This window comes from Melospiza melodia, chromosome 24 (assembly GCF_035770615.1).
Source record: "Melospiza melodia melodia isolate bMelMel2 chromosome 24, bMelMel2.pri, whole genome shotgun sequence".
NCBI classification, from domain to species: Eukaryota; Metazoa; Chordata; class Aves; order Passeriformes; family Passerellidae; genus Melospiza; species Melospiza melodia.
In genome coordinates, this window is record NC_086217.1 from 12,699,184 (window position 1) to 12,723,781 (window position 24,598).

Below are 24,598 nucleotides of genomic sequence, written 5' to 3' on the forward strand. Positions count from 1 at the left end.
GACATACTATTAATAATCACAATCACCTCTAATCCTACAATTTGGAAATGTTCAGCTCAAATTACATTGGCGTCTTTTTAACAGGAGCAACATTTCTGTAAGGGATGTGTCACTTCCAGATGCAAAAAAGGTGCAAAAGATGAAACAGCTGCCTGCTTCAGACATCAAATAGAAATGAGACCAGTGTTTTGGGCCACGAAACCCAACGTGTATCTTTCAGATTGGAATGGCTGCTCTGCCTGAGCAGGGGATAGTCACTGCAGTTAACAAAATCATCTTAATTGCTTATTCGCCTACAGCAAAAGCATTAATTAGTGGAAGAATGGGATATCTTCATTATGCGTGAGATAATTGTAGAGCTTTGGATCTCTCTGTCTTTTAAAGACTAAGAAGTCAGACTATCTGACTTGAATATCAGATATTTGTTGCACCCTTTTTTAGACAAGTGTGTCAACTTTGAGAAAATCTTTCCCTTAAATGCTCACACCTCTTCACGTATATTTACAGCATAACACAATTGAAAAGGTAGAAAACTAAATATCCTGAACACTGTGGCTCTATAAATGTAATGGCAATGATACTGCCCGATGGGTGGACTTCGGAGTCCGCATCCATAAGCTAGGGGATGTCTCTCCATCACTAAAATTCCCATGTTTCTCCCTTCTCTGACACTGCTGATATGGTTAACACAAGCAAGTGGTATCTTTTATGAAAGTGTCTTTCCTTGAAAGGATCTTTTTCTTTTATAAGCCAAGCAAAGCAGACATTTTTGTGGGTGCTGGGGTAGAGGTGGAGACTTAACATATAGGATAAATATAGAAGAAGTAGAGAAAGGAGAAAGTATTTGGCATGTGGTTACAACTTAGGCTAAATAAATTCCAGTGGTTATTTAACTAAAAGTTTTGGGTTTTGATTGCTGTTTGTTTTGCGTTTTTGTTGTTTTTTTTTTTTTTTTTGTGAGTTGTTTTGTTTTCTTTCTATGATAGTAAACTAAACAGACTGTCATCGAATGTAAGAGTGCCTTTGATGCAGTGGCCATGTTGAGACTGAAGGGAAAACCCATAAATGAAATAAAGTCTCTGGGAAATTGTGTGTTGTGAAATGTATGATAATTTCGGTTCCGTGGCTGCAGCCATGTCTCCTGACCATCTGAGTTTGCAGCACTGACCACGAGGTTCCAAATGAACTTTTTTCTCCTTTTTTTGCCAGAAGAAATGTCTCTCAGGAGCAGCAGGATGCTGTGCTTTGTCTGACCAACGGCGCCCCGGCCGTGGCAGTGCCGGGACGCTGCCGCGGCGCTGGGAAGGCGGCGGGACGGTCCCCATTTCCCTGCGACATGCGGCGTTCGCCAGGGCTGTTATTTGGCCCAGGAGAGCCTTCCCTGTACGCGCGGGGATTTTCGGTGCCACTGCCTGGGAGGCAGATGCGAACCCTTCTGCCCAAGGCATTTCTGGCCCCGGCGCTGCCCGGCCGGCCCTTGCTGAGGGGTCGCCGCCTGCGCTGCCGGCCAGGGTCCCGGTAAAACGAGAAAATGTTTTATTTCCTTGAGGGAGGATCCCGACACTGGAAACCCAAGGGACAACACAGGCGCCGACCGCCACAGCGGGAGGTGCGCCCGGCTCCCGTCCCGCTCCCCGCGGGGCTCCGGAGCCGCCCCCAGCGCGGCCCGGCGGGCAGGGCCGGGGGCAGCCCCCGCCCAGCGCCGGGGGAGCCGCCCGGGCCGCCCACCGTGCGCCGCGTCCAGGGGCCGCCGCCAGCCCCCCTCGCGCACCGGGCGAACCGCCCCGCTCCGCCCGCAGAGCCGCCGGCCCGTCCCGCCGCGGGCCGGCTCCGCCAGGCCGGGACCGTCCGCCACCGCTCGCTCCCGCAGCCGCCGGGCCGGGCCGGGCCGGGCCGGGCCGGGCCAGCGCCCCCGTCCTGCTCCCCTCCGGTGCGGCCGGGGCGCGGCGCGGCGGGGCGGGCCGGCAGCGGGACGGCCCCGGGCCGGCTCCGCCCCGGCCGCGCGGGGCTGGCACGGCAGGGGAAGATGGCGGCGGCGGGCGGGGGCGGCGCCGCGGTGTCGGTGCTGGCGCCCAGCGGGCGGCGGGTCACCGTGCGGGTGGGGCCCGGCACGGTCCTGCTCCAGGTGGGTCCGCGGGGCGAGGGGGCTGCGGGGAAGGCGGTGGCAGGGCAGCAGGCAGGCCGTGACGCCTCTGTTCTCTCCGCAGGTCCTCGAGGAGGTCTGCAGGAAGCAGGGCGGCAGCCCTGGCGAGTACGGCCTGAAGTGAGTGTCGCCGCGGGGCCGGGCCGGCTCCGGCTGCCCCGGCCGTGCGAGAGGCCCCGCCCGCGGCCGCTCTCCGCGCCGGGCCCGGCGCTGCCGGAGTCCGCGGCTCGGCCGGGGCCCGGCGGAACCCGCGGCGGGCGGTGGGAGTGCGAGGGGCCGGGACGCGCACTGAGCTCTGCCCAGGGCCGCTCGCCCCGGTTTCCCTGTGCCACGCTCCTTTCGGTGCCGGGACGCACGGCGAGGCCCCATGCCGCTGCCACGGGACACCCACGCGTGCACCTCATCCAGAGCACAGATCAGCAGCGCCCGTCTCCCCTCTTACCTGGGGGTTTGACCCTCCGCTTTTATGGTGTCTTCATTGCAACTCGTTTGTCTGAATAGCACAAAAAAAAAAACAAAAACAAAAACAAAAAACCCCAAAACATTGGAAGTAGATTGGTATTTAACCAGGCTTGGCTACGTAGTTGGTTGCTGTTTATCTCTTTAAACCTTTAAAGGAAGAACATAGATTTGAGTCCCTTCTCTGTGACTTCTGTGAACTGCAGCTCCTTTGGTGTGCAGAATAGCTGTTGTTGATTTTGTTGAATCCTTCTGGGAATTGTCTTGCCCAATACCTGGACTTTGTATTGCTCATAGGCTGTGTTCTCCTTCAGGTTTCAGAGGAATGTGTTGGACCTGTCTTTGCAGTGGAGATTTGCTAGGCTGCCCAACAATGCCAAACTGGAGATGGTGCCAGTCTCCAGCAGAGCAGGAGCTGGAACCACGGTATGTTCATTTACACAATGTGACCTGATTTGTTCAGTTACCAGTTGTGCTGATAGGATCTCATCAGATCTAATGACCAAGAGGCCGGCTGAAGACTGGTTGCAGTGCTTTCGAAAATAGTAATTAGGTAGCTGAAAGTCTTTGCTTAGAGTCTGCATGAGCATGGGGTACCAGCTGTGCTAGAGGAGAAAAACTAGTGGTCATGGATAGCTAAGATGTTAAACATCAGTGACGACTAATTCAGTTCCCTTTCCTAATTTCTGTTTCAGTTGCTGTTTTCCAGCTCTGGATTTTGAGTAAATCTCAGATTCTTACAGAATCTTGTTTTGCTGCTTTCCCTGCATTGGTGTTCGTGGTGTGTTTACACAGCTTTAGATTCTTCAGTGACATGTTCTGTGTTCATCAGTGGCCAAATGTCCCTATTTAGTATTATTTGCAAAGGACCTTTGGACAGTGTTTTCTCTAGAAATTATGGCCACTTTTAGGAGTGTAAAAATCTTCTATACATACCCCTGTGGCCATAGGCCTAACTTTTCAAGCGATGCATAGGTGTTACTGAGTGTGAACTTTTCGTGGTGTAAAAATGATGTGTGGTCTTACTTAAGTAGCCTGGCAATGGAAATTTGTCTGTCACTAAGTCATCCTGTTATTTGTTAACTTCCTCAGAGGAAGTTTCTCCATTTTCATGTAAGTTTCAGGTCTTTTGCTGCTGATCTCTTAATGTCTGTCAGCCAAGCAGTGTTAGTGGTGTTTGTTATAGGCAGTTAATCTAGCTGAGAGAAACTGAGAGAAACTGATCAGTGAACTTTGTGGTGTGAGAAGGCTTTGGAGTCTCTGCTTTAGCTCACTTTGTAATGTAGTTTTGGGGGTCCCTGATGTTCATACTTTTCTCTGTAAAACCTCCATGTTCTTAGCTTTGGCACTCATGCCTTTTTTCTGATTTGGGGGTAGAAGGACATTTGTGCTTGAAATAGTGTCTTTACTTTAAAAAATACCACAAACCAGTAGCATCTGCTTAAAATTTTCAGTGAAATGTTGTGGTGGAATGGAGGTTTCTTCCAGAGAAAAGTCTTTCTTTTGAAATGGTGCAGTGATGACTGTCTGACATTTGCATCCAGTTTGGGAGGTACTGAAGGAAAAAAATGATTTTATTTTTTTTCCCCTGAAGTTATATTGCGAGAAAAGGCAAGAAGGACTGTTCACTGTTAGGAGAGGGGTTATAGTGTGGAAGTGTTACATTAGATCAAAAAGAGAAGAGCTAAAAGAAGTATAAGCTGTTACTATTTAGTTGCAGTTCAACAGCACAATATACAGAAGTGAGGCTGCCCTGGGAGTGCTGGTTGCTCTGTCATGAAGGTGAGAAGATGCAGCAAATGTGCATGTAAAGAGTGGAGCCTAAAGAATCCTTTCCCCACAAACTTGAGCAGATTTTACTTGGGAGAATTTCACAGTGTAAGAAAAGACTTTGTACAGAACAACTGACTAAAAAGAATTCCCTCCCACAGAGAGTTTGTGTTAAAAAATAGGGAATTCCGTAACAGCCAGATGAGTGTGACTGGGATGTAGTGGCAGTTCAGATGCAGACTCAGTCCTGCCAGCTGGCTGCAGTAATATTGAGATGAATTTCATTCTGTGTCTTTTATTACTGTATGTTCTATTAAGATTATGTGTGTGGAAGTAGGTGTGCTTTCCTTTAGTGACAGCAGTTACCCTAGAGACAGAATACAGGTTTTGATAAATCATGAGTTTGGTCAGCAAATCTGATGTTTTAAAAATAGAAAGCTTTTGGATTTGCCTGTGCTTGTGGAAAATACTGTTTCCTGTAAGACAGTTCTTTAGTGAAAAATGGAACAAATTCCCTTTGTGATAGTGGGTGATGCAGGAGCACCATCAGTACAGCTCTGGTGTTAAAGCTGTCAGCCTCTTTTTTAAATGTTTGTAAACTTAGACGATAATTGGCACTGGTTGTTGGAATACTAAGCAGCACCTGGGGTTTTCGAAGAGACTTTTCTAATGGAGTGAACAGGACTTTCGTGACATGTTTGTCTTTGAACTGTTGCCCAAAAACTGATGCAACTGGTAGTCTGAATTTCTGGCCTGGATTCTTACAGAATGGTGATGTCAGCTGTCATCGCTCTGCTGTAGCTGAAAATAATCTAAAGCTTGTCTCCCATGTAGGAGAAACCGGGAGATTGTGTTAGTGGTGGGATGAAATGACACTGTACTGTCAGCTCATTATTGATGATGCCACTGTTTCCTTTATGCAGAAAAATTCCTGTCTCCAGCAGATCAGCATTTGTAGTCCTGTGAGGACTGGTGGGAGCCAAGGCAGATGACAAATGTATTCCTCCATGGAAATCACAGTGAATTACTGGAACTTTCCCACCTCTCTGTAGCTCCTGCCCTCATGCTTGCACACACACCTTGCACTTGGTGAGAGGCTGCACTGAGAGTGTTAGTAAGGACACATGAAAACACAGAATGAAAGAAAGTGGCTTTGGCTGTCTTGGCCTAATGTCCTTCTCAGGCTTTGGAATAAGGCCAGTTTTTGTGGACTTCTGCAAACTAAAGTTGACTGGAGAAGCCAGGTTGTATCTAGTGGCTGCAGGACTTCGTGTGATTTTTCTTTAGACAAGTGAGCTAATTGGGAAAACTTGAGAGTTAGACATTCTGGAAAAGGCTGAATATTCTCTAAAAGGTTGAGATAACACCTAAAGTGCTCTGCAGAATATTATCTAGAGAATAGATACCTGTCTATCTCTTGGTTGGCTGCTAAACTTTTCCCTTGGGACGGTCAGGAGTTTGAAGTTCTTCAGGACTGACCCCAGCATGTGTTCACTTTAGAAATGTCTTGGTGTTTTTGGGTTTTTTTTTTTTTTTTGTTTTTTTTTTTTTTTTTTTTTGTTTTTTTGGTTGGTTGGTTGGTTGGTTGGTTTTTTTTGTGGGGGAGCAGTAGGGGAGCAATTCTCTAAAGACTGTGTGGTGCCTTATAATGTACGTGGATGTTCACATTCCAGGTTGGAAAAGATCTGTTAAAATCTGCAGCTAGCTGGCTCTTGCCTTTTTCTGCAGGTGTTCAAGAACTCGATAATGTAATGACCAGAATTATTGTTGAGATTTTTTTGTTACTTCACTCTTAAATTGTATGTCAAAATGTGGTGGTTAGGAAGCATTAGTGAGTTACAAACGTCATTCCTTCAGACTGCTAACGGTTGTTTAGGTCTTCAGTAAAGCAGGGATGGATGGGAATGTGTTAACTGTTTCTGTGTGTGGATATGCAAGTGAACAGTTTTGTCCCATGGAAGTTGTTCTGCAAAATGACGCTGGAGTAGACCAGCTCTGTGTTGGTGTTTTAGATGGTGCAGCTGCATCAGGCATGTCTGGGTTATTGGAATTTGTTTTATGCAGCTGTGAAGACCCTTACTGTAAAGTTTCACCTGGTATAAAGCAGAACACCTCTGTTGCTCATGATGGCACATTATTTGGGATGTTTGCATTGGCATTTTTCTGAATATGTTGCAGTTCAAGATAGGGCCGGGGAGAGGGGCCCATGAAAGCTGGTTAGTATTCCAGGATGGCCTCCCCCACACTCAGGAGCCATTCATCCCAGCGAACAGGAATTCAGGCCAGAATGCCTGCATTGATGAACAAGAAACACCAAAATATTTTAAAAAGTTGTGAAGAAAAATAAGTTTTCATTCAATTTTCAGATGAATTAATTGTGGTGTTCTTATAGGTTCGGATAGCATTACAACTAGATGATGGCTCCCGCTTGCAAGACACCTTCCTCTGTCAACAGACCTTGTGGGAACTTCTCAACCATTTTGCAAAGATCAGGTGAGCAATGCAGTGAGAAAATACTTGTTTTGATCTCTGCATGCCACTAATTACTTGTTACAGTGACCCAGCTAAATCCTTCAAATTTGTAGAATTTACATTTATTTGATTGTGATTTCTCCTATAACAGAGATGTTTGCATTTTCCTTGCTCTTTCGTATTTGACAATCCATAGTTTCATTATTGTTTTTTAATCCAGGAGTACCACTTCTGATTCAGGGCATAAACTGGTAACAAACTGCTGAAGCTGTGAAGATACTGGGATGTGTTGCACCACCTTCCTTTCACACAAATCTGTTTGAAGTCAGATTGCTGCTAGAGATGTGTGTGTCAAGCCTGGATGATCTCCATCCCCACTATTTCTGTGCTGCAGCTCCCTGTAGTGCAGGGGATTCTTTCACATGGGTTGCTGTTGCTTTTGAGACTTGCTGTTGTGCAAGTTCTTCAAGGAAATCTGGAGCTCTCAGCAGGTTAATGTGGAATCTTCAAAAGACTGATTAGATCCTGTTTAAATGGAAGAATTTCTGGTTCTGTATTTATTGAACATGTACATGGGTTAGAAATCTTGTTTTAGTCTAGTCTACATTGAGTGCTACCTCTTGTCTTTAGTTTTGATTTTAGAAGGCTGTATTGTTTTGAAATGACAAGCTAATAAACTTCTCTGAGAGAGGCACTTCTTTTCTATTTTTCATGGTTTGGAAGAGGAAGCCTTGAAGCTGTGACAGCCGTTCTGTTTTTAATCATGGACCATGTCTACAATGTGACATTTATTCATAAGTAAAGGAACAGTATTCATGTAAATGCTAGAGATAAAAGAACTATTTTTCTTTTAATTGAGGAAAGAGGTAGGAAAAAACCACAGGTATCATTTTCCTGAGGGTTTTAAGTCCCCTCTTGTCCCTTACTACATTCTCTGTGAGGAGAGGAGTGCTTGTTGCAGTTTGGGGACTGCTAGACTGGTGGAAGGTGGTAGTTACTGACAATTACAAATAACCTTTGTGTGGCTTTGTCACATATTAGTTGATTGTTTCTTTGGTTTAAATTTTGAGCTTTTCATATAATTTTGCTCTTTTGAAGTGGTTTTATTGGTTACAGGTCATTGTAATACTACTAGCTCATATACATGTTGCTCTTAAGCTTCTAACTGCGGCAGTGTGCTAAGCATTCATAACTTCAGAACACAGCTGCTCTTTTCTGGCCTCTGGAAGCTGACTTCAGATGTTTGGATGGACTTTACAATCTTGATTAAGTTCAACAAGCAGCAGAGGTGCTGTGTGTGGTTTAGTCACAGAACAAGCTGAATCTACAGGCATCTGTATGGATTTAATGGGCTGAGTTACTGTTCAATGTGTTTTGATTCTGTTGACTAACTAGTCAGCTAGTTGTTGATGTTTGCTGAAATCCTTCCTTGGGCTCTCCAACTGGAGACGTTTTCCTGGAATGCTTGGCCACTCTAAGTGCGTGAGGGGAAGTATTCTAAATCCACTGGAATTTCCCCTGGGTTTCCAGCATCCATCTTGGCTAATTGGGTCTGAAGAAGGTCTGGAAGCTATTGTAGGGCTGCTCCTCCTCTCAGCGTGCGGCAGTCCTTGCACAAGATGTTTACAGGCCCTGTCAGATCACTACATGAAGGAATCTAATCTGCTTGCCGTTCCCCTTCTGAAGAGCAGCACATCAAAGAGAGGACAGTATGTTTGATGTGTGTGCTTGCCTCAGTGGGTGCATGTAATGGATTAGCAGCAGCTGGAGGAGGAGCCTGCTGCTTCCAAGAGTTAGACAAAAATAAGTCTCTGGGGATCTTTGTGTGGAGTCTGTGCTGCAGAGGCTGGTTGAAAGCACACTGTTGTCTGCCCTGTGAGCAAGAATCCTGCATTTCTATCTCCCACTCTTGCCTGCTTGCAACTTCAGCAGCTTTATGGGCTGTTCTCCATAGAGCAGTTGCAATTCAGAGACTCAGAGACATCTTTGATAATCATTATAATTCTTCACTGCATCTTCTTCTACACCGGTCATTCATTTGGTTCAGATATTTTCCACACATTTTTAGAAAACTCTTCAAAGAATTTCTTGGAAAGTGGAAAGCGGTTTTTGGAAAAGTGAATGAAACTAGGTTCTTTCTATAAGTCAAACTGGCTTCCTCTCTATTAGTCTTTGGTGAGGACATGTTCCAGTCCACCTAAGACTTTTTTCTCTTAGATGGTTGTCATCCAGCTTTCCTGACAGACAGCAGCTTGAGGTTCAAGCTGGTGTTCCGTGGCCTGTTCTGTCTGCCTTTTCTGTGATTCTGTACTGTTTCTCTGTGTCTCATCAGGCCTTTATCTTTTGTGCACTGTTATTGAGGATTCCTCCAGGATACAGCTAATCTTAATTGGAAGCAAATCCTATTGAAAATAAGGTGGGAACGAGTATCTTTCCTGGATTGTCTGGAGAAGTCTGAGTGCAGTAACCTGCTATGGTGTGCTGATGGTGATCTTTTGTTCCAATTCTCCAATTGAGACAAGATTTTTTTTTCTGCCTTTCATCATCAGGCATTGGCCTTGGGAATTTCCTCGGGTATTGCTGCCAGAGGAGTGAGTGAGGTTGGAGCCTGGGTCTTATATCACAAGACAATGTTCTTTTGTATGAGCAACTTAATCTCTTGATTCCTGCAGAGCATTGTATAGTGTGTTTTGTTCCTGAAAGAGAATAACTAATTGCAGAATCACAAATGGAGGCAAACCTATTGTAGTGTTGGTTTGGTTGTTCACCTTGAAGTTAACTGTGTTTCATAATCTGAAACTTGAATATAGTATTTTGGATGCTGTGGTGTGTCTGTTGCTTTCTGCACAATGGGATTTGTTGTGGTGGCTGGGAGAAATGTTCTGAAATAGTGGTCTTACAGTCTTGGTACTATGAACTCCGTGGAATATGTTGCAACTGGTCTGGAAGCAGTTCTCAGCTGCTGTCTTTCCTAAAATAGACCTGACCCTCAGGACTGGTTTTATAGTTTGTTCTGTTTGGATTTACTCTACCTCTGGGTTTCATTGTGACTCGCCTTGTCCCATACCACTGTGCTGTTGCAAGCTTTTAACCATTTGATCAAGATGGCATATAGACTGCTACAATTAAGCCTGACATCTCAGTTGTGGTTTTTGCTTAACAGATTTAGTCCTTCATATCCTTCAACTGGAAACCATTGATGTTCTCTGGCTCTTGAGAATTACTCAAAGATTGAGTATCATAATTTTCCAACGGCTCTCTCGATCCTGAGCGGCTTCTGGTTTCATTTATATGTCATTGTAGCTGAGTTTTAAGTCTCAGTTGAAATGTCCTTGATGAATTTCCATGGAATTTGATGGCTGTTTCCCTTAATTTTCCACTTCATAGGCTGGTTGACTCCCTCTCAGTTCAGTTTATTTTGTCACTTCATGCTGGGCTGAGTTTGGTTATGCAGACTCCAGAGTTCTGCTGGGGAAGCAGGTTGTTAAAGTGCAAAAGGTGATTTCCCTGTTAACATAACAGAAAATGCTACCTGTGTCCTGAGGTGGTCTTTCCCTGCTGGCTGGATATATTGCATGTCTGTTTGTGGAGTTCCAAGCTTTTCTAAGAGCAGCAGACAGACTGTGCAATGCACAGTCACTTCAGAACCACACTCTTCAGCGGCTGTGTGGATTTTGACTGTTACTTAAGGGATTCTTTTCCTACATAACTCCTTGACATAACTTTGTTTCTGGTAATATTGCATCTCAAAATATAAGTGTTTAAATTATGTGATGCTGAAGGCACAATATTTTACGTGAATGCATTGAAGCAAATTGTTTACTTAATGTCTAATAGTGGTCCTGTGAACTGTGTAGTGGTTATTGCTGGAGAAAAACAGAGGACAGTGTTTCCTGCTGATTTCACTTTGTAGTGTTACTCTGTGCTGGTTTTGGAGGGGGTAGGCTGTTCTGCAGATGCTGCAGTGTTTTGCTCTTTCTTGCAGGGAGCTGATGGAACAGGATGGTGAATTGTCTCCAGTCTGTATTTACATGCGGGATGAGGTAAGGCAGCAAAGGCCTCTCAACTGTCTCATGTCCCTAAAACATAAGAAAACTTAGTTCTGCTTTCCAACCTGGAAAGTGTTTCTTTTGAACTTTCTTGAGAGGGGAAGTAAAAAAATGTTGGTCTTTTCAATGCATGACGTGTCTGTATGGAAAAAAGCTCTCTTGGAACGTAACCTTGTGCTGTTGAGACCTCTGAGCCCATAAAATGAGCTCAATGACCTATTTGTGTTTTTCTTTCCAGCTTCTTTTAAAGCTTGAGTCAAAACAGTGTTTTCATTTTAATAAATATTTGCTTTTCTCTGTTTTGATCTTTTGCTATTAATGTTTTGTTAAATATTTTGTATGTGGATATTATGGAATTCACTCTCCCTAGCTGTCCCCTTTACTTCCCACTGACCTCTGTGGACAGATCGTCTTTATTCTGGAATAGGTCATTACAGACAGATAGGAGGTGTATGTAAGGAAATCGTCTGTCTTGCAGCCCTGAGATGTTGCCTGTCATTTAACTCCTGACATAAAAGTAGCTTTGCTGTAGTTGGATCCCACTTGGATGTGTGTATGGGATGAAAATATATGTAGGTCACCTTCCATTGAGATGATTTAATAAACTGCGAATTTGGTGAAACAGTACAAGTTGATACAGATGGATTTCAGGTCTGATTTTCAACTGCAGGAGTGTGTTTTCACCTGTTTCTTGTGTAGTGTGGTATTTCTTCAGATACAGATTTCTTTCTGTAAAGGGCTTTACATGCTTTCCTGGGGAATCAGAGGCCGTAACTACTCTCCTTTGGTTTTGTTGTAGATATCAGGAAAAGATGCCCTGGAGAGGACAACACTGAAATCACTTGGCCTGATTGGAGGCAATGCCATTATCAGGTTGGGAGAAGCAAAGTTTGGCCTCTTTATTTTCCCTTTCCACTCTGATGGTGAATTTGTTTTGTTTCAAGTACCAAAAGAAAGAAAGAAAAAGAAAAGTCACAAGAAAAGACGCCAAATTAAAACATTGTGGCATTCAGAAATTACTGCATTTGCCTGTTTATCTCAAACTGCTGCCCAGATGTGCTTTGCACAGCAGCAGATTCTGGCACTGACCGGTCATGTGCAGATTAAAAGAGCTTGTTTGTTTGTTTCTTTTTTTTTTTTTTTTTTTTTCCTCCTTTGAGTGGAACAGACAATTCAAAGTTAAAAGTCTCTCAGAGAGGGTAATCAGCTGCCACTTCATTCTTCCCTGCTCTGGATCTCAGGCGCTTAACTCCCAGCTGCTGCAGGCCCTGGTGGCTGTTGGGGGGTGAGTTTGGGACAGGGGCAACCTTTCTGTGATCTCCTGACCAGCTCTTTGTGGTATATACAGAAGGCAGGAGTGATTAGATTAGTGCTTTCCAACTGCCTACTGATTTTCTCTAGAAGGCAGTTTTCTTGCAGAGGAGTGGATCCCTGTTCTGTTATTCTGCACAACCCCCTGGCCCTCTACCCCACACTTCACAGTAATTGGAGCTTGTTCTCTGTAAGGACCTGGAAGAAGAAAGTTAATAAATCAGGGTGTATTTGAGTCAGATGTTGTCTTTGTGTCATGGAAACATTAAGAATAGAGGGGGCAGCAGTCCTAGGATTATGATTTTATTTTTATTCCTTTTGGTGTCTTCTTCAAGAGTTGTCATGAAGAAATGCAGTTCATCTGGTGGGGAGGGTGCCACGGTGCCTTGTAATGAGCCAACAGTGAGGCAAGGCTCCATGGAAGAAGCAATGGATGTGCCACTACCTCAAGAAAACACATTTCCAAAGGACTTGGAGCACAGGGATGTGGCTGTATCTTTAAACAGCTGCACACACAAGCAAGACTCGATTAAAGATTCTCATGCTAGCTTGGAGGAGCTGCAGCATTTCCCAGAGCCTGAGCCTACCCCGTTTGGCCCTTTTTTTGGAGAGGGAGAGCATCTGGGGGACTCTCCTGTAGCTGTACCATCTTCAAAGCTGCCAACAACTTTTTTGAGCCCTGGAGGTCCTTCTAAGCCAAAGAAGTCTAAGAACAGCCAAGAACTGCGAAAGGAGCAAGAACAGGTAAGGGCAAATGTATTTGCAGTTTGGGCAACGAGGGCTTTTCTTATATCCTGCCTTGCCTGAGGCTGCACTCCCATGAGGAAAAAGATGTTTCCAGATTTAGGACTTTTTCCCTGTGTCACAGAATTAGGTGCCTTAATGACACACAGTTCTGTCTTGAGTTCAGAAAGGAAGTAGGAAGGATTTGAGTTTAAGAATTTGCTGTCCAGAGTTAGGCAATAGAGACAACACAGCTGCATTAAATCACAGTCCAGAAGATCCTGCACCTCAGTGCCACAGATTTCATTAACAAATGGCCACTTTGTTACCTGACCCTGTGACTTAATTTTCTTTGTATTGCAGATGAAGCAGAAACCTTCCATCCTTTTCCTTTTGTCCTTCTCCTTGCTTATAGAAGTAGTTTTTGTCTTAATCTAAAATATCTTGCCTCTGAAGTAGTCTGCCTGTCTCTAACTATCTCCCAGAGGGACAGATTGCACATCTCACCATTGTTGGGTCTCTGAAATAAAACTGTGTTTGTTAAAACTGAAAAGTGCTTGAGCCCATGTTGAGATACCAGAACTGATGGCTGAAAAGTGCTGTGATGCCATCCCAGAGTCACCTGGGAATGACATTGAAGTGTGTTTTGTGCAGGCCAGCTGTATGGAATTGAATGCCTTCAGGAAGGTTGGGTATGTCTGGCAAGTAGCGTAGCATGAAGTACAGGAGCCATTTAATTAATAATTTACTCCTTGTTATTATGCACTGAGAGTTTCCCATTCTGGATTCTCAGTGAGCAGCTCTTTTCTTGCTCCTTTGGCTCATCACTGGCCAGCTTTCATGTCACAGATCCCCTTTGTTGTTTCTGACTCTTTGGTACCTCCTAGAGTTGGAGGTTTGAATCTCCTCTGGTCTGATCCAGCCAGGATTGAACAATAGAAAGCTATAAGTAGAAAGAAAGGATGCCTGGGGAGCTTCAAAGGGAGCTTAGTCCAGGAGGAATTTAGCAAGACTGTGGATGCTTTCACGTTGATGTAGAGACTCTACCTTAGTTGACTTCTCTGTGGTTGCAGCCTATTTTTGATGAGTTCTGAATTGTTGAGGAGCAGAAGCCAGACCGTGGAAGGACTCTGGAGCAGCTGTGAACTGCACAAGTAGCAGAAAGAGGCCATGCCAACCTGCAGCGGTGAATATTTGAGTGTATTAGAAGCGTGTTTGGGTCTGTCTAATCAGTATTATTTAACCTTTTGGAGCAGACCCTTAACATGGAGAATTAAACAGTAGGCTGGGTGATTTGTCCAGTCTCATGTGTTGCTTGCTTCAGTTGCACTCTTGTCTATGAGGGGTTTGGAAAGGAGGAGTTTGTGCTGCGTCTGGGAAGAGAGAAGAAGTGCAGGGGTTTGTTGCCCACACTTGTCTGTGCACTGGTGGGAGAGGCAGAGCTCCATCATTTCGCTGAGTGCGCAGGCTGATGTGTAGCTGAGCTCTTGGGCATGGCTGAGTGCTGGTGGCTGAAGGACTCACACCAAGCGATGTCATTCCCAGAGTCGCAGTCCAGTTCAAACCACTTCTGGAGCCAGCCGCCTTCCACTCTGAGAGCGGCTTGGGAAGCAGCTGCAGATTCTGTTGGGGGAGTTGTGTCCTTGTGTTAAACAGCATGTGATTTTGACGGCTGCTTTCAAGCCCTTTGATCTCTGGTACTTTTGCTGCTGATTGATTACATTTTGTTCCCTCCTCCACTCCTGCCATCTTCCACTCTCCTCCCAGCAGCAACAGCCAAGTAGGGCTAGCCACATGGCATCTGCTTTTTGTCCTTTTTCAGTCCTGAGGAAAAAAAACCCAAAACAAAACAAATTATTTTTAAACATCAAAGGTCCATTTTTGTAAAAGAATCTTCCCATTAATGCTTTGCCTGTGTGTGGTTTTTGAAGCTGAAGAGAGGCTGGATAAAATCTGTGCCGGCATCCCTTCGTTTCTTGGGCTAAAGATGGTTTACAGACAGCTGCAAGCTGACTTTGATGTCAGAATGTTAATTATTAGAAGGTAACTTAAAACCAGATTCAGCATGAGATTAGAGCTCCCAGAGGTGGTGGGGAGGAAGTGGGTCTCTGGGGAGAGCTTGCTGCTGTGGAAAGCACAATGACCCCTATTTCACTTAAATCATAAGAGTTTTCCTCAGCTTACCTGCTTCCCTGGGAGCAGGATGGTGACATTCTTCCTGACACCTGGCTTTGTCACATAGGCTGCAGCTATGTAGATGCTGCTGTGAACATACAGCTTCAGCCTCATGGGGAAAAGTGCCTGACATTTCAGCCTTGGTGGAAGAATAGACTTTGAAGAAGGAAGATGCCAAACCTTAGCACAGCATCTTTGGCTCCTGGAAGAAGTAGGACACCAAAATGCACAGCTTGCTTTCCTCCAGTTTACATAATGGAAAGTAGAACATCCGGCCATTTATTGTTACAGGAGATGGTTATTTTTTATCACAATTGCGGAAAACACTGTGTGCAGTGGGCTGGGAAGTGGGTTAGTATTCCTGGAGTCTCTTTCATAATCATTGTGAGAAGTTAATCTTTGGATTCTGTCCGCACTTTAGGATTGTTGGAGCCCACAGCAAGGAAGAGGAGGGAACACTTAGGACTGGAATATATGTCTGCCTTGTGCCATCTTGGGTTCCCAGTGCCTTGGCAGATGCCATTAACTGTCACCGTAATTTGGATGGGGGCTGGCTCTTTCCCTTTGGAATCCCACTGCTGTTGGGATTAACTAAAGTCCTTGTTAGAGCAAATACTAAATGGTAACTTTAGGATTTGCTAATGCAGAGTCTAGATACTTTGAGTTCTCTCCATCGTATCCTTGCACCCTTCACAACACGCCATAGGATATACCTCCTCAGTCTTCTGGGTTTGGGCTTGTTCAGAAAACGTCTATTTTCACTACATGTTTAGAATGAAATGAAACTCAAGCCTGCTTGAGGAAATGAAAATACACTGGGTTCTTGGGGAGGCCTGATTAATTCTCCTCTGGCCTCTGACATAGATGTGCTGGAGCATCAGTGGTTGGATCACGGTGCAACCTGCTTCCCAGCTGATGGTCCTGGGCACTTGGGGTTCTTCCTGCAGCACTGGCACCCCCACCCCACCCGGGCCTGGGGAAAGCTGCAGCCAGGCTCCTGTACCCGCTCGTTAGGGCTGACCCTGCTCAACTTTCTAAAAGTAGCCAAAGGTCCCACCCACACAACCTCCATCTTTTAATTTCTCAAATTACCCTTTAGTGCCCACAAGTAGAGTGAACATTGCCTTGTAATTTGTGTTGTGCTTTAGACAATTGAGAAGACTCCTGTTCCCAAGTGGCCAGTGCCTGGGGGAGGGGTGAGTGGATGGAGGGAGGACATCTGGGTGTTAATTAGGATTGGAAAGAGTGTATGAGAGAATGAGGGGAGAAGAAATGGGCTGTGGGTTCATTCACAGAGCCTGTGGCATTGTTAAGCTGGCAGCTGACTAGGAAGAAATGCTGGATTAACTACCAAAATTTTTGTTCCTGTGAGCCTCTTCAGCCATGAGCTGTGTCCTCCCTGCATCTCCTGTAGCCTTCAGTATGCTGTTCTCTGTTTGCAAGCTTTGTTCCTTTAAACAGTTTTGGAATTTAGAAAGTTTGACTTGTTTGAGATCCAGGAGATGTAACTGCCTCTCGATTGCTTGACTCTGGTCGTGGTTTGTATTCACACAGGCACAGCTGCTGCTTTGGGCAAAAGAGAGAGTAGCCAGCACATAACCTTTCCTGGGGAGGGATCCATTAAAGTCCTGCTGCCTGCAGAGATGGCAAATGCTCTTGATTTCAGTGGTTGGGGCTCCAGTTTGGGTTTTTTAGGGGATCGTGGGTATTGGCTTGTTTTGTTTCGGGTGTTTCATAACTGCACCCACAGCTGTAGGCTAGGCCCAGTTGCGCTGGAAGGTTTGCCATCGTGACACCCAGCTCTGGGCTCGGGAGGCTGGGGGAGCAGGCAGCCAGGCTTTCTGTGCCCTGCTGGGCAGGTGAGGAGGAGCGCAGCTTGGAGTGCCTGCTCACAGCTCTGCTGTGTAGGGCAGGTGGCCAGTAAATGCTTCAAGTACCTTTGTTGCAGCTGATGTCCAGGGAGAACTGCTCTCCTGCATCTGTGTGCTCTGGTTGCAGCAAAGGCTGATCTCTCACTTTGTAAGTGCAAAACAAGAGTTTTACTGTTTAAGGGATCTTTCTGCACGTGAGAAACCAGGATAAAATTTCAAAAGGTGTGCAACGAAACCCTGCAGTGGTTTAGTTCAGAGAGCTGAACAGGTCAAAAGACAGTTTGTAAATACTGTCCTGTTACACTTTTTCAGGAACCTTATAAGATAAGCAGAGCAATGCATTTAAAAGTAATTGGAGCTCATTTTTTTCTGCAGCTTGTAGAACGTGAGCCCCTTATATGTCACCTAGACCTACTGGAACAAATTTCTGATGGCCCAGAAGAGCTTCCTGATGAATTTTTTGAAGTCACAGTGGATGATGTACGGAAACGTTTGGCACAGCTGCAGAATGAGAGGCAAGTTCCCTTTCTGCTGTGAGTGTGTCCTGTTGTTGAGTGGAGTGACAGTGTAGGGGCCTGAGTTAACTTATGTATTGTAAATATATGAATGGCAGTAAAAGATCTTTGTATTGTATTAGTGACCCTGCCCTGATTCTAGTTATTGTAAATGGGCTGCAGCTGTGATGTCCTTGATTGGGCAGCAGCTGTAGCCCATGGAGGTAGCTGAGATAAAAGGGGGCGGGGTGGTCAGGGAGAGCCTGGGAGAGGAGCCCTGACCGAGAAGCAACAACATCACTGCTGTGAAGATCTGCCGTGAGAAAACCACCAAGAAGGTATGAGACTCAGGAAATATAATTAGACAACAATATGAGTACAACATGACAGTGATCAGCAGAGCTTGTAAGAAACACCTTATCTTCTAAGTAACTGAATTAGCCTTTTATTAGACCTTATCAGAAAGACCAACTTAGCCACAAGCAAGGCCTGAGAATGTTTGGAAGAGGCACACACACACACACACTGTTCAGGTAGCTTGCTTTCAATTATTCATGATTTTACTTCATCAGACTTCAGTTCAGTAAAAACTCAGATGAAGATAAACTGCCCTTTCTGTCACAGCACCATTTTGCTGTCTGCATGTTTCTTGAAGAAATTAATTTCATGAATGTATTTAGTTTCAAGTGGGTCAAAGCATTCCTTTAAACATTGCAATAACTCTCCAGGACTGTGAAGCAGTCTCTTTTATGCTATAGCCAAGTCCAAATTGAACTTTTTACTTAGAGTTGATTTTTTTTCCCACAGGCCACTGAGTACACAGAATATGGCCTGAAAATTGCTCTGCTGTTTGTGGGTCTGGAGTATTTAGTGGTACAAATGTAGAGTCATTTGGTTGAGGATTACTGGAATACAGGCCCCCCAAAAAGACCCAATTTCCAAATTCGCTGATGCTTTCCCCTTACAGCCAGGGAAAAAAATAAGGGCAAGTTACACATCAGTTACTTGGATACAAAGAAAATGTACTGAAGCTGAGCATAGGATCTCTTGGGTCTGAGCTAGTTTCTTTGCTTATGGGAAAATATGTAATTATTTTCTTACATTTATTGTTTCCTCTTAAATACAAGTAGACTTTTATTTTGTACCCACTACTTATTTTAATAGACGCCTACAGTGCCAGTTCTTGAATGATCTGAAACTTTTCATCTTTTTCCTTGTTGCTAATTAATACTTATTAATTTTTTGTGCTGGCATTGATTTCAAGTTCAGTAGCTCTTCTGCCCCTGTGGAGTAATAATGTCCAACCCTAGTCTCTGGTTTATTGGATTAATAAGTCCACCTCTTCTTGAGTAGTCTAAGCAGACTTTCCTGTCCTCTTAGAATCTTTTTTTGCATCTGCTGTCATGAACTTGTACAATAAAAGTAATTTTATATAGTATTGTTGCTGATGCTCAGTAGTTTCAGGAGGTAGGGAAAATGGTGTGAGAGATGCATTGAACAGTTAATCAGTTCTCATAAGCCCTGTTTGGGTCTTGTGCTAGCTTAATAAAGTAAAAATACATTGTAAAATTACAGACAACTTGCCTTCTTCCCATGTCTGTAGGAAACGCCTGGAAGAAGCTCCACTGATGACAAAGTCCTTGAGGGAGTCCCAGCAGAAGGAGAAGTTGGAGCGTTACCCCAAGGTAGTATTTGTTCATTTTCCACTTCCTCTAGCTATCCCAGACTCGGGGATTGAGTACCTTGGGATTCAGTTGTGAGACTTTTCAAATTCCCATCCCTATTAACTGTTTCTGGGACTTGCATAACAGGAGTGCCATGTGAAAACAGCTGTACTGTAATATGGTAATATGTCACTGGTTGAGTGACAGGCAGTAGAGTTGCTTCTGTTCTGTTTCAGATGTCTCAAAACCTTTCTGTTTTGCACTCAGTCTGTATCACTGAACCTTCCTGCCTGCTCTCTGTAGACATTTTGTTAGAAACTCATTGAAAGCGAAATGATTCAATGTTACAGGTTGGGTTTATTTTACTCTCTAACTCTGATCCCTGTGCAGTTCCTAGTGAGGTGCTTTCTGACCAAGGTGGAGGTGCAAAGGTCAGGGGTACGTCAGGAGGGTTCCTACTGCTGCGGAGGCATTGGGATGCCAGTGGGCTGTCTGCACCTGTCCATGAGGGTCTGTCTTTGTTGGTGGTGCATCATTTAGCACAGGGAGCTCCTACTCTCTGAGCAAGTGCTGCTGCATTTTACATCACATATTGAGCTCTTGTGCCCCCTCTGAAAGGCAGAGAGCCATTGTTCCCTGAGGAGCTGCACAGCACTGTTAGCCAGGTTGCACTTCTGTCCCTGTAAATACCTCAGATCTCCCCATTAAAGAAAACCAACAAATAAACAACTTGCAGGTTCTAAGCCAAGGACAGGTGTTACAGAGCAGTGATGAACCACTGTTCTGATGGGCATTGTCTTTGCTTCAGGTGGTGGTGAGAGTTCATTTTCCAGACCGCCACGTTCTGCAAGGCTGCTTCCATCCCACTGAGACTGGTAAGACCAACCAATCACACAATGAGAGTGTGTCTGAACAGGTCACACTGTTGCCTGGCAAAGTAAAGCTGCTCTGAAGAAGCAGCAGAAGGTAGTTACACTGTCATTGTAGGGCCCTGAACGACTAAGAAGGGACTTTGGGCTAGTTAAGTTAGCTAGCCCACTTGGTGGAGATGGCAAGATGCTTGTCCTTGTGTAGACAGGAAGCTGTCCCACTTGCTATCCCCTTGTTTGTGTCTAAATGATGTGTTACTGGGATGCATTTGGAGACTTCCTCTGACTTAGTGTCTAAAACGTCTTTCACCCCCTTCCCCAAGCCAAAATCTACCCCAAAAAGCAGGAAGGAGTTAAAAAAATGAACTTCAACTCTACTAAGAGAGGATGTACCTTTATGGTTCTGTCAGTTCTCAAAAGGCAATCAGACCATGCACCAAGTAGCTCTTACTGTTATTACTGGAGATCCTCTTATTCTCAGCTGTCAGCCATGGTTACCTGCACAAAGTTTTTTGAGAATTTTGTAGGCATCCTTAGATTTTTCCAACGGACCAGCACATCAAAGTGATTTATTTTTTTTTTCTACAAGAAATTTGTGAGAGCAGTTGTGTACTTTGGAGTAAAAGGCAATCTCCATACCTTCTAGAAGACATTTCTGCTGTTACAAGTTAGTCTTCTTGCCCAACATTTGAAGAACCAAATGTAATTTAGCAAACCTTTCTCTGCTTTTTCCACAGTTGGCATTTTGAGAGACTTTGTAAGAAGCCACCTTGCCAGTGCAGAGTTGCCATTTTACTTATGTGAGTGCTGTTGGTAATATTTGGCCTTACTTTATAAAGCCTGTTTCTGGCTGTGGGATGTTGATGCCTGAGGGATGACCTGGAAGGGAATGCCTTCCCTAAAACACAGCTTCACAGTGCAAAGAAGGTGTAACCCGCTCCCTTAGCCATGTTATGCTTCTGCCTGAGAAGCAGCCTCTGTGGACATGTGAATGTGTCACTCCTTCAGAGAGCAGGGATGCCTCCCATACCTATGTTTAATGTTCTGGTTGCTAGGTGTTTTATAACTTGTTTTTTAACTTCAGTTGTTGCACCTCCCAGAATCATCTTGAACGATGAAAGTCTGACGCTGTTTGAGGTAAGGACTCACACATGGGCTCTGATTCTCTCTGCTTTGTGCTCCCCTTACCCCTGCCTCAGGCTTTATTTACTTTTAGAAGATGCTGGGTAATGCTGTAGGCTTCTGCTCAGCCAAGGCTAGTGGAACCAGGTGTTTTGGAGCACAAGCTCTTCACCAGAAGAGGTCCACCTTGTGCAGCAATAGGCAGAGGCACGCTGGGCAGGGCTGGGGATTCCCATTGTTTGGTACACTCTGCAGTTAACCTGGAATGTTATTGTGAGAGCTGAGCTGTGCTCAGTGTGCTTTATCTGTAGCTGGACTAGGATAGTAACAGATGAGACTCAGTGTGGACAGGGAACTGTTTTCAATTGCTGCAGTGGGAGCTAGAGGCCATATTAGACAAAAATCTGACTTCTTTGAAATCACTATGTGAGAGTCAATGTGCACTGAAGGATACACATTCTCTTCTGTAATTTTTCTCTGAAAACACTGAAATACAGGTTTTCAAATACAGATTCCTGGAGACTTTTTGCAAGTGTCCAATAAGGTGGTCTTGATGTCCCTAGCCAGAGACTGTGTAGATCACACACCTACATTAGGACTAGATGTGACTTTACCCTAAACTCACAATATTTAAAATGTTCTGTCATTCAGAACTGCATGGACCATTCCAGACTGGTGCACCAGAGATTCTTCAGAGTAAGGGCTCATGCAGCAGCAGTGAGAATTCTTGTTTGATGCCCCTGAGGGAGCAGAAAGGCTGGGGTGGGGAGAGGAATAGAGAAAGGGAATTTTCAGGCAGCATGGTGAGTTAGGTAGTGATTAGCATGCCTTGGAAGTTGTTTGCCATGGAGTTTTCCAAGTTCCACAACTTATGACCAGGCCATGTAGAAGAAATACACATGCAGATGCTTTTAGATGATTGAATATTCAGACCTGTATCTGCTTCCTGTTGATCTTCTGATGCTGGTTCTGGTTTCCCTTGTTCACCTTGGTCTGTTTTCTAAAATCTTCTAAATCCTTTACTCACCTCTGTTTACTCCTTGCCTGCCTCCCCCACCCTGCAGTTCTGTTCTTCTATTTTCTCTTTCTCAGTGCCCATCTCATGTTTTTCTGGATGTCTCCTGAAACATGACTTTTTCAGTAAAGCACCACAGGAATAATTGCATCTCGTTGTCTTTGAAATAAGAAACCTTTTGGCAGGAATTTTGTTTAATTTGCTGTGTTAAAGCCTTTGTTCTGTACCTGGCACCATTACTGGTGCTTGTTATCCGTGTGGCAATTTCCCGGTTTCCTAGTTGTGACATTTACTGTGAAATTCATTCTTCGTGGCAGCTCCCTGAGACATGAACACATGTTAAATTAGTGTTCTTTGAAGACTTGGAGGTGCCTTACAGCCCAGTCTTAGAGACTTCATTAGAAATCACAGCTTTGTGAGGAACCAGATCGATTTTAGTGTCAGACATCTCCAGTCTGCAGTGGCTTTCCGTGGATTGCAGTGCTTGCTGTGGCACATGGCAAAGGTGCAAAAGCCTTGGCTTAGATACAGAACTGGGACTGCTCAAGATGCTGTGCTCAAAAGTGGAAAATTCTTTGCAAATGGACTGTTTTAAGGAAAATATTTTTTCTCATTTCTCATATCTTCTCTGTCACCATGAAAGAGGAGTAACATCCTACTAAGATAAAGGGTCAAATCTAAACCTAATTAAAGATATGTTTTTATTCATGCCACATGTAATCACACCATAGTCAAATTAGACTGGTGGTTAAGTTGAGAATTTGGGTGTAATTAAAGTAAAATGGAGTTTTTAAGCACAATCTTAACTATACAGAATCTGTACAATTACTTGCCAAATGTGGAAAGCAAGTAAAATCTCATCCTTAGAATATTTTTTAGGGATTGTAACATGACATTACAAAGAGATTACTATCGCATTAGTTAAGCATTTTTGGCTTACCCAGCTAGCTCTACGTAGATAAATGTGACGATGTGCAGGGAAAGTAATTTGAGGCAGCTCAGTGAGCTCTTGCATTGATCATTATGGCTTTGCAGCAAAGGTGGTGAAATCATCAGCTCATTACTGAATAGCAGTCAAATCAAAAACAACCTCCTTCCAAAAGTGAAGTATTCAGAACAAAATAGAGAACATTGCTGTGTAGGGACCAGGGTTTGTCTGAATAACATCCAGATCTGGTCTCACATCTTCAGAAGGAACTGGTGAAGGTGCAGAGAAGGGGAGTGAGGTTCATCAGAGATCTGCAATGTCTCCCGTCCAAAGAAAGACTGAATAGGTCAGGACTTGCCAGTCTGTAAAAGCTGTGACTGGAAAGGGAATTACGTGCCAAGGAGAAGCTGGAATGCATTGAGTTCTTGAGTGTGAGTGAATGGCATCGAGTGAGGCAAGCAGGAGCTAGAATAGATGGAAGAAGGTGTTTGTGTGTCAGAAAACTGAGGCGCAGACTTCCTTGTCACGGGGTGCCATATACTGAAAGGATGTACTGATTTGAGAGAAATTTGGACAAGTTCAAGGAAGATATTTAGTGAGTGTGTCTTAATATATAGAACCCTTTTCAGGAAGCTTCTGAACTGAAAACCATTGCTAGCTAATCACTTGTAAGCGAGGATACTCTTTTTTGTTGGTCTGGTTTTTGTTCACTGTTAGGGTACTGGCTGGATTGAATGGACTTCTGCTCTGCCTATGGTTCTTCTGTCCTTGGGAGAGCTGTGTTTAATGCCTGTGTAGCCTGTGTCCCTTGCTGGGGGCCCTTCAGCCCTCTCAGGTCACAGTCTGTTATGGCAGGAATGATTCTGTGTGTTTATAAACATTTTACTTGGATGAAGCATCAAACATGAAAGAAACAATTCCTGACGAGAACTTTTCATGCTTTTCTGGTTACCCAAACTGCTGTCAAAGACCACAGAACTCTGACCTGTGAGGATGGTGCCTTATCCCTGTTTGGCCCGGCTGATTGTGGGAGAAGCTTTGCTGCTGTTAACCAATGTAAATTCTTATTCCTCTTTAACGTTCATCATGTTAGTGCAGGCCCCATGCCATAATTTTCCTGCTTGGTAAGTTTTCCCTTCTGCTGGGGTCTGGGTGCCTGGGAGAAAAGGGGCTGAAGGGCCTTTCTGCTCTGGACAGAGACAGATGTGGGAATCACTGCAGCTGTTGTGTCCATGCCTGCTGTGTCCTTGTTGGATGCCGTGTTTGGAGGTGTCTGTTCCCAAGGAGGCTGCACTGCCTGAGCCTCGGGGCTCTCAGCAGAAATAAGAATGAAAGAGCTAATCTTTGTGGTGCTGGGGTAGGAGGGGCAGCACTGGGGGTGGGACCTGCACACTGCTTCTCACATGAGGCTGTGGCCTTCCAAACGGAGAAGTCTTCAGTCTGGGAGGAGGTTTGTGTGGACCAAGGGTCCCCACTGGCTGCAAACTGAGTGTTATAGGGCAGGCTGCAGTGCCTGACTGTGCCCTGGATGGG

General features: G+C 44.7%; 1 protein-coding gene across 1 annotated transcript in view; it reads left to right on the top strand.

Moving 5' to 3' along the window:
* Window positions 1-2,026: 2,026 nt before the first annotated feature.
* Window positions 2,027-24,598, top strand: part of ASPSCR1 (ASPSCR1 tether for SLC2A4, UBX domain containing) — a 35,209-nt gene continuing 12,637 nt past the window's right edge. The window contains exons 1-12 of the mRNA XM_063175923.1: window positions 2,027-2,125; window positions 2,208-2,263; window positions 2,917-3,028; window positions 6,765-6,865; window positions 10,830-10,887; window positions 11,693-11,766; window positions 12,540-12,948; window positions 17,349-17,488; window positions 19,071-19,152; window positions 19,940-20,006; window positions 20,738-20,800; window positions 21,085-21,137. Coding sequence (XP_063031993.1) covers window positions 2,027-2,125; window positions 2,208-2,263; window positions 2,917-3,028; window positions 6,765-6,865; window positions 10,830-10,887; window positions 11,693-11,766; window positions 12,540-12,948; window positions 17,349-17,488; window positions 19,071-19,152; window positions 19,940-20,006; window positions 20,738-20,800; window positions 21,085-21,137 — 1,314 coding nt within the window. The remainder of the gene's footprint in view (window positions 2,126-2,207; window positions 2,264-2,916; window positions 3,029-6,764; window positions 6,866-10,829; window positions 10,888-11,692; window positions 11,767-12,539; window positions 12,949-17,348; window positions 17,489-19,070; window positions 19,153-19,939; window positions 20,007-20,737; window positions 20,801-21,084; window positions 21,138-24,598) is intronic.